Here is an 18,594-nt window from a genome sequence, read left to right on the forward strand (position 1 = left end):
TGAATGTATTTCTTTTCCCCATAAAACATTTGCAAAGCTAATCTTTTAAGTTTTTCAAATCCTTTATTGTTAACATCCATGTTTACAAGCTTTCAGTCTTCTTCTTCACTGCCTTTGTTGGTGATTTGCTGTGTTTCTTGGCACATTACAGCCACCTGTAGATCACTGGAAAACAACTGCTCCATAGTGCTACTAGCAGTCAGAAACTCCACAGGATCCCTTTAAATTTGCCATATAGTAGAGGTTCTGTGAATTTTACAAGAAATTACGAATTTCTGCGTTTCTGCGTAGCAACATTACTATATGTTGTGATAAATTATACTCTTTTTGCATGTCAGGCTTTTTTTTTTACATTGCTTATATGGTAACCGCCGCGCAAGTACCTAATTGAGTTACTTTAAAAAAGTTAATATTTAGTGTAATGGAGCAAGCTTTCTACCTAGTTTGAGAAGTGACTAACAATGAAGCAGACACACACACAAACACACACACACACACCAAGGCATGACACATTGTAGAAAGAAAGGAGAGAAGTAGACACACAAAGCACACACACACACACCTGTGTGCATGTCACAGCTCTATACAACCTCTACCATGTCCACAATCACACAATCACACAATCACACACACACACACACACACACACACACACACACACACACACACACACACACACACACAGGGCAGGTGTAGGGTCAGTGTTGGGGTCAGTAGCCTCGGTCCAGCTCCCAAATATAGAGCTCTCCACTATGCAGGGATCCTCAAGCTCACCACAGCTTCTCGTATGACCACCATGGACCCTTTATGTACTAGGAGGAACAGACATACCTAACACACAAAACATGCATTCATTCATGCTTAAACTTACATGAACACTAGTATTCACACTCATGCACAGCATACATACTGTATGTAAATTAATGCATGACTGAACATTCTAAGGAAATACATTTAGTACAGACATTCACACAAAGTGTTACCCTAACATGTCATTAAGATCACTATCACCCCGCTATCTGAAAACATGAATGCTCATTTCCTCTATCGCCTACCCCCCAACCCTTCAACCATACCAACTTTTTTTTTTCCTGTTTCTTCTTATTTCCTTACTCCCACCAATGTCTCTCTCTCTCTCTCTCTCTCTCTCTCTCTCTTTCTCTCTTGGAAGACACTACTCACAGTGTCCATTCAGTGTGTAACAGAGGATCCTTCTATGGCTGAAACATAAGACTGACACTCTGACCCCTAAGAATGACCTTTGCACTCCAAGTTAACGGTTCTGACACGTAGAAACATGCCTATACATGTGTGTGTGCGCATCTGTTGTGTGTGCACGCCGCAAACTGATCATCTTTACCTCTGCTAGCTGAGCGGTCAATAGTGAGTATGTGTCTGCACTGCTTGTGCACATGTGTATGAGAGAGAATTCGCCACAGAATTATGACGACTGATGTTATCTTATAAATGAAAATTAAATAGCTTGTGGCTGTAGGCATATTAATATTACTAATATTGGTTGATAACTTGTTGCGGGAAACTAAAAGGGTGAAAATGACATCAAATGAGCGCAAAGGAATCCTGCTGAGAAACAAATGACTGCAGCAAAGCATCTGATCTGAACATTAATCACATGTCTGTTTAACAAATTGCAATGAGACAGTTTTTTTTAGTCAGGTGCTTACACATAATACTGTGTGAGCTTTGCAGCTCTTGATTAGCACAGTGTGCTTTGAAAGATGCCATTGTTATACTGGAAAACACAATGAGAATTTATATTCCAGTTTGACTTAACTTTGTCAAAAACTGCAAAAATACTTGACATCCAAAATGTCATGGATGTACTGCTTGGTGGTGACACTCAAGGCGAGGAAACATAAAAATGATCAGGTACCACTGCTTTTAGTCATTTACTTTCCTTGCAAATACACATATAAAGAACCACACACACACACATCTTTTTTCCATCACTTCAGGAGACATTACATTGACTTGCATTCATTTCCTCCACCTTAAAATGAAATGATTTATATTACGGGGACTTGCTTTTTGTCCTAAAAGGGAGGCAAGTCCCGATATTGTGACTGTATAAACAGATTTATGTTCCTACAACATGAGCATTACCTGGTACACACGACCAGTTGTGTTAAGAAAACCCAAATTCAATTTCCTTCTGACTGGATGCATCTAATTTGATTGTGTGTGTGTGTGTGTGTGTGTGCGCATGTGTATGTGAATGTATGCATGCATTAGTCTGAGTGTTGGACAGAGAATTTTGAGGACATTTTTTCACATTCTTATCTTAAATCAAATCCTCTTATTGATTCCACATGATGTCAATTCATATGGAGCATACAGTGTTACATTAACCTGTATCCTCACATTGTATCCACCTCTCTCCTTTTACTTCTGTAATTTACTAAGGGATGGCCTAGCATCAGCATTGTCACATTACTCTTATAAGGTGTTAATGTATGTCTTTGTGCGCACATGTGTGCATGTCATCATCACATTTCATTTCATGGGTGGACAATCAGAACAACACAGTCAATGCATTAATTTTAAAATTCTCTTTTCTATAAATCAGTCAAATATAGTGCAGCTAAGATTCACTCCTCGTGTCATGATTAACAAATTTGTCTGGATCTACTTACAGCCAATAGCTGTCTCTTTCAATATAATATGTACTATAAACAACTTTTATATTACACATAATTTTGAATCACTGTGAATAAACAAATCATTTACTGTTGGTCAACTGTTTCATTGCTCTTCATAAAAACCATCCTGAAATGCAGCTTGAGGTAATCAGGGTCAAAATTAGACGAGGGGAACATGCAGTTAAATTTGTTAAGGTATCAACAACAGCACGAGTCATTCAGTGTAACTCAATCTTGTGATTATTCCCTGTAGAGTACAAAAAGACCCTTGACGTGTGTGTGTATGTGTGTGTATGTGTGTTTGTACTGAGCAGAAATTAATGCATCTGCACTGATTTGTACTAATGAAGTGTGTCTTTAAAAGGTACGGCTGCAAGAATGTTGGTATTGCACCACTAAATTACTGCATTTAAAGGCTGACCACAGCAGTATCTTAACCTTTAATTTTTCCAAGTCATATAAAAAAAAGGTAGTTAGTGGTTTTGTAAAGCCACTTAATTTAGATAACCTCTGTTGATGCATTCTCCACCTCTTCATCTTCAGCAGCTCACTGTGGCTGCTTCGCCTTTTACTGTTTGTCCCTTGAAATATTGACGATCTGGCAAAACAGCACAAAAAAATGTGCATATGTGGATGTATTTATTTAAAAATTGGTAAAAATTTTTGCCAGCTATACTGACTAAGGCTCCAGTGGTTTCTCAGTAAAAGGCTTTTAAAGTAAAGCAGTGACACAAAGTGCACATTAATAGGTTGGTGGGTGGAAGATTAATGAGCGTTAAAGTAAAGATGCACCAATACCGATACTGATATTGGATATTGGTCCAATACCCACTCAAGTTGCTGGAACGGGTATTGGTGACAATGGGCCAACCTGGTATCGGATACTGTTATTTTAATAAGTAAAAATTCAGTAAATTTATATCCACGTGTTTGTTACATTGTGTTTTATATAGTTAGGAAAGCAATGTTTAAGTCAAGCCTGATGTTGCCTTAGAGATGAAAGAATGATCCCAGTCTCTTCCACACAGTGAGGCATACAGCTTATTAATTAAGCACAGGTATCGGATCAGTACTCGATATTGGCCGATATCCAAAGCCCAGATATCGGGACTGAAAAAGTTGTATCAGTGCATCCCTACGTTAAACAATGATGACGAAATATATTCCAAAATATACATCGATATGCACGGAAAATGTGAACAAGGTTTTGTTTATACTGCAGTGAGTGGCTCCATAGGAGGATGCATCCCTACATGTGCAGACGATGCACAAGATCTGTGTGGAAGGTCAGTGCAGTCACTTTTTGTTTATAGATATGGAACGAAATTTAAAGTTGCCCAGTGTGTTAACAAATAACAAAGCATTTCTTTCAACTACCCTTTTCTTGTGCACTCTCTTTCTTTCTTATCTTATTTTTCATGCTCATGCAACAACAGTGTGTGTGTGTGTGTGTGTGAGAGAGATGGAGGCCGAGGTAGTGGTTGGAGCATTATTGGATATTCTAGAAGATCAGCCTGTGACATTTAATAACAAGCTCCCGTCTTTCTCATCTAAAATACCTCGAGCTCTCCAGGTCCGCTGGTCCAGCTCAGTATCAGGTGTAGAGAACAGACGAGGCCTTGAACTAGTAGAGCCCAGCTTCACACACACAAACACACATGCATGCACACATTCAGCTCTACCTCGGGCTTTCACAATGCCACATTTGTCTTACAACTGATCTCCGAATGATAAGAGATAAAAGTATATTAGGCAGGACACCCACACCCACACCCACACACAATCATGTCTTCAGATGGTTATCGTATTTACATAATCATTAGCTGTGGGTGAGACTCTGTCACGATCTGTGTGGTGGTTCCTGGTGGTATTAGAAGCAATTACTGTCTGGGAGATAGGCTTTGTATATACACACACACACACACACACACACACACAAACACACACACGCACATTGGACGAGAACAGTTCTTTTAGTTAATAAAAAAGAAACAAAAGCAAGGACACACATTGCATGCACTCTCTCTCTCTCTCTCTCTCTCTCTCTCTCACACACACACACACACACACACACACACACACACACACACACACACACACACACACACACACACACACACGCAAAATCCGACCCCACTGCCCCTCCCCCTGACTTAGAGAAATTACTGCCACCTGAAGCGGAACCCTGTCCATCATGCGGAGGCCCCCAAAGCCCCACAGGTGTCCTTTAACATGTCCAAAGGTCCCCCTCCTCCCCCCGGTCTCTCCATGTGGCCATTCATCTGCCCGCAGTGGAGGACATCAAAACAAAACATCCCCGGGGGGAAAAAAACCCTCACAGCTCACCATCCACATGAATTATTCTGCAGTGAAGAAACAGCTTGGTGCTTGTAACTCTGTGACAGACTGTTAAATGTAGATCACATATGAGGAACTTTAAGTTTCCTTTAAAGAGAAAAGCATGATTCCACATAAAACACAAACTTTATTAGTATACATACTACCCAGGTTATTACGCCCTTGTTATGTTATACAGATTGACTCCAGTTCTGTTACTGTAAGTCACATGCTCCATTGTCCTGCTTCTCATCTTTTTTTTTTTTTTTTTTTTTTTAAACAAGTTGATCTGTCACCAGGAAACAAGGAACAAATCACTTCATCCCGACCAGACATGTAGCGTGAAGATGAACACACTGAGTTATAGAAGACAGGTGGAAAACACTCCAAACCACAAAGAACTATGTGTTTCTCTTCAATATTTCAGCTGGCTGCGGTTTAAAAGAAGCACTGCTAAACAAAACAGTACTTGTTTAAAACAGAGAGAAATGGAGCAATCACTAATTTTCGCTAAATGGCACTCAAGAGAAAAGCACCGAAGAATTGGCCAAATCCAGTCATTCCACATTAACAGGCATTGGGATGACAGCATAATATGCATGACAACAAACAAATGCTTTTCTCGCACACAGTTCTTCTTTCTCTGGTGAAAGCACAGATTGATTTTTTATGTCAAAAACTAAACAAAATAAAAGATTTTACCCAAGAGATAATGCAAAGACAAAGAGAGTGCATGAGACTGACTTTGATTGACAGAAAGAACTACTGCTATAGAAAGAATTTGCACAAGAGACACAAAGTGGCAAATGCAGGTAACCGGACAGACAGACAGGCAAGGGAGGCATAAGGCAGCCACCAGCACAGACAGACAGAAACACAGACAGCGAGACAGTCAGACTTTTAGAATAAACACCCGAGCTCTCAGTGTCGCCCAGGAAGAAATTCTTTTCTTTGATGTCAAGCCATGTGACCTCACAGCAGTCTGAGGAATTGAAGCACCGTCCAAACAAACGTCAACACCGCTAACACCCTCAAGGTCGGTGTGTGTGTCTCAGTTGAACTATTGGTGTGTGCACATGTATGTGTGTACGTGTACTGGGGAAGATGGAGAGTGTAACCCGAACCTGTGGGATTGACATGTCAGTTATATGTTGTTACGACCATTCTTTTTTTCTTTTAAGATCTTTTTTTTTTTTTTTTTCCTTGGCATTTTAGGCTTTATTCCACAGCTGCAGAAAGACAGGAAACAGGGGTAGGAGAGGAGTATGACATGCAACAAACTTATTTAGGGATTATGTGGTATGTGTCTTGGGTCAACCTTTTCTCTTCTTTTTTGTAGAGATGATTTTGGAAACACAGGAGTAGTTCTTAAACAGAAGACAGCATTTTCGGCACAGAAATCGATCCATTTAAATTTAATTTGATTAAAGTATGTTTTTATTTGAATTTAGCCGTCCTCCAAGTTGCTGTAACTCTTGAGGATGTCGATTTCTGATTCATTCTGTCAAATTTATGTCCTATTAGTTTCTTTTGAAGCCAATATCTGCAGTTGGGGTGTAGTCCTGTGTACTTGGGAGTGTCGACCACTTGGACCTGAGTGAAATTTATGCTTTACACCATTAGGGGCTTAAAGGATAGGTTCACAATTTTTCAAGACTTTCTTAAGGTGCCCATATGAACACTGAAACAGGTTTTGCTCATTAGAAGATCTCCTCAAAATGCGTTTACTTAATGTAAGTGATGGGGGACAAAATCCACAGTCCTCGTTTTGAGCAAAAAATTATTTAAAAGTTTATCTGAAGATAATATGAGGCTTCAGCTGTCGGAGTGAGTCAAACAAAGTGGATATCTATCATAGTTAGTCTTTTTAGTAAAAAAAAAAAATCATCTTTACATCTCAACGGATAGTGTTTTCCTGTTGAGCTGCAGTGGGAGGATTGTCAAAAAAGAAGGAATTTGGCACTTAAAAAGACAGTAGCTTTGAAGGATATTCACTTGATTTGACTAATTTAGACAGCCACCATTATTAGCCTCAGCCTGTCAGCCTCATGTTATCTTCAAGTAAACTTTTAAATGAGTTTTTGCACAGAGGGGGAGAGCATTAAAGTGCATTATGAAGGGATCTCTTAATAGTCAGTATATACAAGAGGAATGATTACGGCAAGAAAAACATGTCAGTGTTCATTGGGCTATTGTTTCAGCACAGAATTGAAAACTGTGAACCAATCCTTTATGGAATAGTTTGACATTTTGGGAAATACGCTTACAGTATTTGCTTTCAGAAAATATAACATTTTGGGGTATTTATATTACATTTTCACAACATTTCTATATACCTCTAAATTACTGAGAAGACATGAGATCAAGTTCTCACTAAGGCCTCTATAAATACATTTTCTGAGAGTCCAGATAGAGTGACCGAATTTAACATGTACTGTAAATACAGAAATTTCACTATATTGTAACTGAGATACCATCTACAAACATCCCACATTGTCTGACATATATAAACAGTGGTGTTCTGATGCTCTCCTCTAAAAAAATAGTTATTCAGAGATTTATCTATTTCTATTTTGCAAATGAAGCAAAAGCTCTCCTGTGTGAGTATATCTTGTGGCAGTGGGGGTTTATAATTAGTTTGTTTTCACGTCAGACTTTATTTTAGATGATCACAAGTTGTTGCACTGAGCGTGTTTACAGTGCTAAGGATAGCTTATTATCTTAAAAGAGCAAGTTCCAAACACTGCTTAAAATCTTATTCAATCTGTTGTGAAAATTTCCCCTTTTTGTGTGTTGTGTCTGGCAGCAAACATACCAGATTTCTTTCTGTTTTTGTTTATCACAGCTGAGCGATTACAGAGGCAACAATGCTACACTTTGAATACAATCCGTTCGCTGCTGGTAAACAGTGGTGTCCCATTGCAGCAGTTTATTTAGGAGTCTGTTCTAGCCCAAACAGGGATTATAACAAAGCCCACTGCTCCCTCTTTTAGACCACTAAGTACTTTCTGCTGCTGCTGCTAGACTGCTGAAGCGTACAGACAGCTGTGTGTGAAAGAGAGAAAGAAAAACAGAGACAAAGCAAAGAGAGAGAGAGACAAAGTTAAAGAGAGAGAGTAAGAAGATATGTGGCAGTGAGAACGACTGTGCTTTTTGAACGCCATCAGCAGGTCACACACAGCGACGAGTGAGCCGCACTTGAGATCTGTCTGATAAACTGAGTGGAACCTTAATAATATATTTACTGCATGCTTGGAACTCAGTGAAACCTTGACTGCGATAGACTGTCACTAGATGTAACATACTGTGAAGTGGAGAGGGAAAAAAACACCACAGAGACACTTAACTTGATATGCATGTCTTGAACATAAATGCTAAGAACAGAGAGAACAGTCTTTCTAAGTTGAATTGTCTGTTGATATTCATTTGATGCATGCAACAGGTGTAAGTATGGTGCCCCCTTGGGGACAAATGACATGCATCCCCCAGTATCTGTTGCGGATCACAGAGGTGTCACAGCAGAACACAACACAAGTCTATGTTGTTGTTTTGGAGGTGTCAATGTATCTACTGTAATGTATAAAAATGTATATGTTGCATGAATATTAACTGCCATGTCATTTCTTACTTTTATTTTAAACCTACTCAGCTCGTAGGTCATTTTAAGGCCTCTGTGTTTAATGTCAGCGGCTGAAATTAAAAAAAAGAAACTCTTTCACTATCCTACTGCAGCAGCTACACAAATTTCAAACATGCTTCCTGCTGCCATGATAAAGCCTGGAATGGAAATTCACCTATTTTATAATACATCTCAGGAGAAATAACAGGAACAAGAGCATTTATCCACTGAAGAGAATATTTATGCTCAATCTACAACAAATGCACAACAGCAGTCCTTGGAGTGAGATGTAATGGAAAAGCACAAGGAAGCTTCTTTTTTTCATTTACAAGTTCATGACCTCACAAATTTCTACTTCCCTCCACATTTACATTCTCACACACACACACACACACACACACAAACACACACACTCGCACAGCCTCTCCACTTGGCAGTGTGTGTACCTCAGCATAGAGCCCCGTCATGTTGAAAGATGCTGTTGCCAGCACACCTGTGTGTGTGCACGCAGGTTCACATCTGCATTTGCCTTGTGTGTATATATGTGTGTGCGGGTGTATATGTGCTCACGTGAAAACAAGTTCTCATGTTACAGCATTAATGGCCTTGCTGAAACATGTGCCCCCCACTCAATGGCTCCAGTCTGCTGTTTAATACAGACACCTCACAGCAATGTTTCTTTTACAACAGGGTGGGTCACCTGACCTAAAGAGCAGTTAATATACTCACTACAATAAACTTATTTAATGCTATAGCAAAATTCTCTACTGCATTACACACCATTTAATAAATTTTACCATTATACTGAAGGTATGAAGGTTTTTCTTAGCATCTGCAGTGGAGTATTTATATATTAGTGGTGTTGGAGTCATGAAATCATTAGTTTTGATTTCATATTCAGATTTTAAAATTAAATTTAAGAAGAGTATTTTGAATATAAATCTGTCACCATAATCATTATATGGATGATTTATTTAATCTTAATGACATACACTTACCGGCCACTTTAGACCACCCCAGTAAACCACCACCACCCACTACAACCTCAGTGGCAAACATAAAGTAGAATTATCACCTTTCTGACAGTGTCAACAAAAACTGAAAATGTATAAGCTTAGTAAATGTAGAATTTATGGCAGAGCTGTTGCACTGGATTGCATTAGATTGCACAGGGGCACCTAATGAAGTGGTCGGTGAGTGTATATAATGTAGTAAAGCTGAAAAAATACCTGTAGATGCCATATGTTGGACAACCTATAAAACAAAACAAACACGCAGAAACCTAATGTACCATCACCCTCTTAACCTGGAGCCACTGAGCAAACAATAAATATTAAAAGTAATGTAATGAATTTTAAGCTGATACTGAAAGTTCTATCACCACCCTCTACAGTAAATATGGAATAAATACATGATTTCTAGCATCTGCTAGCCTTTTAAGACTTGTGTCACACTCCAGATAGATCAAGGAACCTTGAAATTTATGAAGACACAGAACAATGACGGAAAAAGACAGCTTATCTATACAAAAAGTACACATTGCTTGACGTGTACATGATGATGGTATCTTACTGAGTGGAGGCAATCTGGACCATCATTCTTTTTTTTTTAAGCACCAGTTACAAACAGGTGCACAAATGATGCAACTATCAGCCAGGACACCTCATGTTTCAGCCATTATCAGTCTCAAACAATCACATTGAGAACCCCACCTTCATTTCTGCAAACCAAGTACCATCTGCTCAAAATATTCTAAATTGCTGGCTGCAGTGTGGTCCTCATTTAAAACATCCGTATGTTGTGCAGTTAGCAGCACCTGCCTCCCCTGACTCAATGGTCCAGTGTCCTCTAAGGAACTAATATGCACTGGTGGTGAATATAATTGTGCATATGACAGTTGTGCTATGAATAGCATTCCCTGTTACACATGCAACGACCTTTTCTACTTGCTGTGCATTTCCACAACATCTTGTGGCACCACTTAATGTGAGAAATGAGTCTATGGGGTACATTATCTTGCAGCAACAATGCTAATAGCTGACATAAGCCACATTTTATGTTGCAGGAGATTATGCAGCACAGATGTACTCAAATGCTGAATATCCCTGCTTCAGCTTCTAGTGCTTTTACACATTACAAACCTCCTTAGTTGTCGTAATTGCCAATGCAGCTGGCTATAAAATGCTCCCAGATACTAATACATTTTCTCTTGGCAACTGGGACTAAATAACTTGTGCTAGTGCAGGCTAAGGTTACAAATTGCTGTCCCAGTGGTAACATTTATATTTGCAAACAACTCTGTGGTTCTATCTCAAACTCTCTGAAGAGGCAAACAAATGAAGTGCATCTATCTTTTAAAAGTCTCTCTATTATTTGGGCAGGGCTACTGCTCAGAGATACTTAATTTTGTTCACAGACAATGTGTAGGGAACAAGTAGCATAATACCATTGACCATGTATCTCATAAGGGAGCTTTTACAGCTCAAGTTAGATATTTTTTAAAAGTCAAATATATAGTAATTTATGAAGGAGTTTGGTGTCACTGTTTCTATGCTGCTCTTGGTAAGTTTGGATTTCAGAGAAACATGCAATGTGAGACTGACCTTCACTGCTGTCCTCCTCCTTAAGGGGTAAACTGTAGCTGCACACTGTGGGCTATTTTGGTTAGCTCGTTAGCTCTAAAATCAAGTATTTGCCAAGAAAGTAGTAAGTGGACTCAGCACTTCAATGTGCTATGTTATGATGGTCCTGATACTCCTCAGTTCGTTGGAACAGATCACCTACTGTTTCTTATTAACAATAGATGATCTGTATGCTCAAGTGTTTTTAATTATCTGTGAACAAACTTCCAACTTTGGTAGTACTTGTAAATTATTAAATATCTAATAAATATAATCTTAGCCTATCCTTTCATCCTGGCCCCAGCATCAATCATCCCCACTGGGTTGCAGAGATGTTTGTAAATGTGTCTTATCTCCTCCAACATTAGACCAGCAGGTGAAATTACAGCATAATAACGGTACTTGAGTGGAATTAATGCTTTCTGATGAATGCAACAATCCAAATTATCTTGCAGTATTTGAGAGGATACATTGCTGTGTGAGAGGGCGCCTGAAGATAATGAATCTCATAACCTCATAACTTGATTAATTGATGGATTTTTTTCCACTTACCTGTGTTTGAAGGGTCGCTGTAAGCTAAGTTTCACTTTCACAGACGGGGTTAGCCACACAGCTCTGCAATCCCTGTGCACACACACATGGAAAATACAGTAAAAAAATATTGAAGACCCATTTACAAAATCAGAGATAATCAGAGTTAATGTAAAAGGCTTTGACAATAGAGCCTGACCGATATATTGGTTGGCCGATTTTACTGGCCAATATCGGCCTATCACAGATATATCAGTATCATATTGGTATTGGCGTTTATGTATATATATATATATATACACACACACACACACACACACACACATACACACGCATATATAAATAAAAAGATTATCGGCAGATATATCAATATCAGAATTTTTTTACTTCCTAATATTGGTATTGGCCCTAAAAATCCAGTATAGGTCAGGCTCTAGATCCAAGAATAATACTTGAATAAAGAATTTCATAAAAAACACACAGTCTTCCTCTGAGAGCAGGCTGCATAGTGGGGCTGAGCTCACTTTGAACACCTGTTAGGTTTTTAACTTACAATAAGGACTGCTATTTCCTCAAATTCACATAAAATCCTACAGTATGAACTCAGAAATAGCTTTTTTGTTTGCCCAGCAGCTTTCATAGACCTCCTGTGTTAGTCTTTATTTGATTTGATGTATCAAGTTAAATGAAATTTAAATTATGTCATACAAAGGAAAAGGCATATAGAGTGACTTTATAACATTTTGTTTTCTGTAATACAGACAGGTTGTATGCCAAGGATTGCGCATTTTATGAGATCTTGTGATTGGAGGGTCAGGTCGTATAGATTCCCACCTGTAGAGCTGGAAAATTAAACTCAAATAAAAATTCTTTATATAAACATGACACTCTGGGCGGGTCCATTTCTTCATCTCTAAGAAAACACAGCCTCCAAAACACTGTAACTCACATTGGATTCATTTCACGCAACGTTTCTTTTTATTGCCACCCTATAAACCACTCCAGTCTTGTGTGTGTGTGTGTGTGTGTGTGTGTGTGTGTGTGTGTGTGTGTGTGTGTGTGTGTGTGTGTGTGTGTGTGTGTGTGTGTGTGTGTGTGTGAGTTTGCGTCTGCCTCTCTGATTTGTGTGTCTGTCTGTGGCCTTTTCGACATGTGTTATCCCCCATAGTCAGAACCACCATTAGACAAAGAGGTCAATTCATATTAGGTGTTAAAGAGGCCAGATTGTCCATAAATCAAAGCTCTACTAACTTTATACATCTCTCAAGCCACACCAGTGGAAAAAGAAATTAAAATTACTACGTTTACTCAAATAAAGGTGCCATTTAGTTCCTGACAAAGAAAATGAGATGCCATTCAGTAATTGCTGTGGGTCAAAAAGTCCAGAATAATACCGCTTATAGCTCACGCACAGCCCCAGTAAAATATAGACCTCAGGACCAAGGCTACACATGTCTAAATAGTCAACAGAGAGTGCAAGTCTCATTCAGATTACGATGAAATGCATGCTCAGACATGCTTTTAAAATGGTCACAAATATGTGTTTCATATCTGGTCTTAGTAATTAAGAAACACAAAGCAATATGTATTTTTTGCCTTGCTGACAGCTGAAAGATAATGAATGAGAACCATCATTACTTCTATAAGAACATGAAAATATCACCCAGGTCCAGGCTTGACTTAAAGAAGAAAGGACAATTTGTGATAGCGTGAGATTAATTATTCAAACTCGTCTTCTTAGCAACTGCTCAACTCTAAAGACAGAGAGCATTTGTTTAAAAACAGGCTGAACTGACACTGATTATCAACGTATGGCAAAACTGAATATCAGCGTGAAGATGATTATAAATGTGGACAATGTTTGGATAAGCTAGACAAATGACATCTACTGCATGAAGCCCAAGTCTGATTTTCTAAGTAAGTCCGTGTTTACGCCGCACGTTCTCAAACAAAATTATCTGTTTCTCGTTCGACCTGATCTGAACAGTGAGAAGGGCAAAATAACCCATAGCATGATAAGTATAAGCATTCTTGCAAATGGTATGGCTAAGGGACTGTGAGCGATAATGTTTCTGAAATTATGAACTGTTTACTGGTATGGTTTTGCCACATGGAAACATAAGTATTAAAAAATAAGGTATTCGATATTTTCCATGAGTAAAAAGATACTATATCCACCTATAGCCACATCCAACAAGTTCAAGATTTGTATTAAAAACCTGATGGTAGCCATCAAACTTCAGTGCACGCCAACCCTGGGATACACACCTCAAATCACCTGGATGCCAACAACCAGTCATTTTTTCCAACTGAGTAAACGAGTAATCTACCTCATGTCTGATCTGAGGTGTGTGGGAAGCAGAAAATGCCACTGTGGGTGTCAGTTTACAGCCCAGCCTTCAGGTATCAAAAGCAGGCGTGTCGCGGCGAGAGGCAGGCAGTGTGCCAGACAGTTGGTTGTTTCTAAAAGGATCAGTGAGGCGGATTACTGCCTAAATCCCTTCTTTCACTGAGGTCCTACAAACTGTCATTTCTCTCTCTGCTTTACAATAGCCAATGAAAACACTGACACAGGTAGGGTGACTTGAGAGAAGAAGCAGTGGAAACACATGCAGATGGAGATAGAAATATTTTCTCATGTGCTGTCCCCCTACACAGTGTTTCTCTCTGAAAGCTCTGCATGTTTTTGCTGTAATGCACTTATCCTTATCTATATGCAGCCTTGCAAAAATGAGAGCAAAGTATTGTTTAGAAAACACAGATGTTAAGGTAACAAATTCTGATGCTTGTCAGATTTTAACGTGTCAGCTAATTCACTTTGGCAGTTGCACAAATCCTACGACAAACAAGAATATGCATGGGTACATAAACTCATGCACAAATACTCATATAGCCTGAGTGTACTCAGTGTAATATAAGCAGCAGAATTTAACGTCTACATTTAAATTTAACATCAGTCTCAATATTCTCCTTTTTTTCTCTCTGAAATTCAGACATCATTATTGTATACTTCAATGACTATTCACATCACCACTATCAGGTGAAAGAAAATGAACATTACAACCTCTATGGAGGTAAGATTTATTGCAGGGTTCTTGTATAATAGTAGTTTTAGGTGTACCTAATAAACTGGCAACTGGGTGTATACACAAACATTGTCCACACCTGTATGAACACAAAATCTTTACTTCCCATAGGTTGAGAATTTATTTGTGGTGGCCAGCCTCGGTGTCGTAGCACTCCAATATCCAAGACTCGAGAGTCATCTGCAGAACAACAATAAATTCAGGAGCTACTGCTTAAATGACAAAATAATTTTTCATCTATACGGATGTGAACTCTTTAACTGCAGTTCTATACAGGCCCTTACCTCATTTTTGGGTGGGAGGTTAATCTATTGGCCCACTGAAATAAATTCTCTAAATGGGAAAAACTTCCTTCAAACACATTAACACACACAATCCCATTCTTTGTCACTACATTAATAAGATTGCGATCAAGAACTGACTAACACTAAATCTGCCATGAACTCTATTCTGATTTCAGACCATTCTGCAACCCAACATACCGCACTCCACCATCTGCAGTACTATCCCAGTAAGACAGTACCGCCATAGAGGTTTTAGTAAAACCTAGAAAACCATTAAAAGAAAAACACATGATCAAATTCATGTCAGTCTCTAAATAGCCAAATGTCTGAACAGAAGATTTATTCATACTTAGTGTATGGGTGCTGTGGCGATCGCTCAGCAAGTCTGTCCTTTTACTCCACACTCACACATTACTGCTCTGAGGCACTTCTGTTAGCTGGTCCCACACACAAACAGGAACACACACATGCACCCCACCCACATTGTAAAAGCACTCACCAGCAATCATATTAAAACATGCATGTCTACCTGGCAGTGTGCTCGATGGCCAGCGTTCAGGCCTTCCAATGTGAAGCACACCCATGCACAGTTTTTGCCACAAAAATCGCGAATCTAAAACATTGATCCGTCCCCAAAAAACTAGACGCAAGGAGAGGCTGCAGTGTAGCATACAATGAGAAAATGGTCACTTTAAATTAGCAACCTCCCTGATTTTACCATTTCTTCCTCTGTGTCTCTTAAAAAAACACATTAATGGGAAGACTATATTCCACAGCCAGCAGCGACTCTGTAATTGTATTTACAGTACAGTGACCTCGCTGGATTAAATTACGAGGAAAAACCACCCAACTCATTTACAGTCCAGAGACTTCCCTAAAAAGGCATCAGAAACAAGGCTGCAGAATTCAAATATCATTTTAGAGCTGGACACTGAGATGCTGGAGATGGAATCAGGAAAAGGCAGAAAATGGCTAATGTAAATAATTAAGGGAAAGATGGAAAAGTTAAAATAAATGGATTTAAGGAACATCTCTTACTGACACTGACACTGAGGAAGACAGAGATACAGAAGGAGGGAGGTAGAGTGAGTGCAGTCACTTAAAAAACTGAACTGATGCTTCAGTCATTTGCAACAAGGAACACATCATTATTTTATCCAGCTAGAAAAACAGATCTCACACACAGGCAGCTTTCATTTAACGTGCGTGTCATTTTAAAATAATGCTGTGCATGCGTGCACATAGACACTCATGGTCTAATTCAAAATTCAAAAGAGTTATGCGATGTGGAACACAGTGTCAAGGATGTTCATCTTTTTTTAATTCGGTAATGAAAAACATTCCCAGGGCCCTTTTATGAGACAATGGCAATACTGACGCCAGCAGCACAAAACAAGGAGCTTTAATTCTCTTAGGCAAACTCCCGCCAACTCCAATAAAATCCAGGTAACTGTATTTTGCATGTAGCGTGACCTCGGCTGAACTTTTCCCCTTTAACTCTAACCTCCTTGATGTAATATAGATACTGTGTTTCCAGCACAGATGGTAGATATTATCTCTTGAAAGCCATCTTTTTCAAATTTTACTTTCCTTTTACTTATTTACTATTTAATGGCCACGTTGTTTTTACACTTTGCCATGGTACAGTATGTCCTGTCTGTGTATTGCTTTTAGTTCACTATAAGATGTTGTCATTGAGCATATGCCTATTTATTCTACCCCCTGATGACAGTCCACAGGAGAGACTCACAAAAAGTGCATCCTGTCAGTCAAAGCATCTGCAGACCACCCCTGCTGGCTACACCTGTCAGAAAACATCGACTGTGTTTGCACAGTTTGATTGACGCGTTGACGTCGGTGACTGACGTAATGTGTTTCCCCTGAAAACACCCGCAGAGGTGTGAAGTACAGTATGGAGTCATGAACAGGTTAGAACTGTGCCTGTGCCTATGTGTGTGAGAGAGAAAGCTATGTGTGCATCTGTATGTTTATGTGTGTGATTCAGTGCAAATTTTAGGAGGTGTCTGAGATAGAGAGCAGCAGCTTGAAGGATATGACTCATTACTGGCTCGATACACCCCTTAGTATGTACCTTTTCTACCTGGAGACTTAAAACAAGGAACAAATCTATTTACCTGCCAGGTTACCAAATCTTTTCCGCCTGTTCGCTCTGGAACCTTTTTTCACCTCGATGCTGCAAGGTTGAAATGTGTCGTGTGCAAAGTCTACCTGCGTAGTTTAACACATTAATTGAGGCCTAGAATGGAAAAGTCGACACATTACAGCAGGTAGTTAATTTTTCTTGTTTTGTTTCTCAAAGGATTTTAGATGTTCTAGCTTTTTAATGGTTGATTCACACAAAAAAAGGGGTCAGTAAGTGTGCACTTTTTGGAATTAAAATGAGTCTCCTGTTAAAGTTAAATGAGCTGTGACATCAGACATTTGGTGTCAAAAAAACAGGTCGATGGATGCACTTATATTCCTGGAAGATCAAAACAGTTGAAACCTTAAACAATCCTACTAGTCAATTAATCTGACACTGCTCCTACAGTGACCAGACATCCCAGTTTGTCCAGGATTGTCCCAGTTTCAAGCTGGGTGTCCTGAGTCCTGACAAATATGTGTAAAACACTAAATTGTCCCGGTTTTCACCACAATTAAAATAATAGCTATAATAATACTTGTTTTCAGCTCTTATATAGATGGTTATCATGTTCACATTGTCCAACTCATTATTACCTAACCCAATATAAAAACAAACATTGCACCACACATCTGAATTCAACAATGATTTCTCTGTACATGTGTCAATCAATCAATATGTTGTTGTCAAGGCTTTTGCTAGCCTATGAAGCTTGGAGCACTTTCTGACAGGTTCTGTCAGAATGCTAACGGTTAGCTATCATGCTGAAGAGAGAGTCAAGAGCTCCAGGAGGCTTACTCCTTCCTTTGCAAAGTACCCAGCAACAAAAATTCTGTGTTTTGCACAAACTGCAAGAGTACATTTTCAGTTGCCCACGGTGGAAATGTCGATATAAAAGATCATATTAAGACGGCCAAACATAGGTGGTGGTTTCCCTGAGAGCTGAGAACTCCCGAAAAGAAACTCTAAGAAGAAAGACTGCAAAGCATGAAATACCTGGCAATCTTCTTAAAGGTAAGTTTCTTTAAAGGCTCTTTCTTGGTTTAACGAGGTGCAATTGTGATTCAATGTTTTGACATTTTAATCTTTGTAAACTCGTGACCAGCTTGTGGCATAGCGTAGTGAAGATGTATCTCATAGCCTATAAAGTTATTTATAGGCCACAAAGAGATTTGTACCTTGTTTTGTTTAAATTAAAAAAGCTAGCAGAGAATGTGTCACAGTCAGCCATTTAGCCGGTAGCCTGCACTTGTGCACACTGACAAATACCTTGGTGGATTTGGGGAAACAAAACATAATTTTTTGTCTGCTGA

The 18,594-nt window shown here is 39.1% G+C and overlaps 1 protein-coding gene across 6 annotated transcripts in view; it reads right to left on the reverse strand.

Moving 5' to 3' along the window:
• The window catches only part of bmpr1ba (bone morphogenetic protein receptor, type IBa), a 72,209-nt gene that overhangs the window by 36,942 nt on the left and 16,673 nt on the right, over positions 1 to 18,594 (reverse strand). For 4 of the 6 annotated variants that reach the window (XM_044373133.1, XM_044373119.1, XM_044373098.1 and 1 more), the window contains exon 2: positions 11,790 to 11,861. Coding sequence is in view for 1 of the 6 variants with exons in the window: in XM_044373128.1 (XP_044229063.1) it covers positions 9,846 to 9,858 (13 nt within the window). In the remaining 5 variants the exon portion in view is untranslated. Of the gene's footprint in view, positions 1 to 9,845; positions 9,871 to 11,789; positions 11,862 to 18,594 lie in introns of all 6 variants that reach the window. The other 2 variants (XM_044373128.1, XM_044373103.1) reach the window with 1 other exon arrangement.

This window comes from Thunnus albacares, chromosome 2 (genome assembly GCF_914725855.1).
Source record: "Thunnus albacares chromosome 2, fThuAlb1.1, whole genome shotgun sequence".
NCBI classification, from domain to species: domain Eukaryota; kingdom Metazoa; phylum Chordata; class Actinopteri; order Scombriformes; family Scombridae; genus Thunnus; species Thunnus albacares.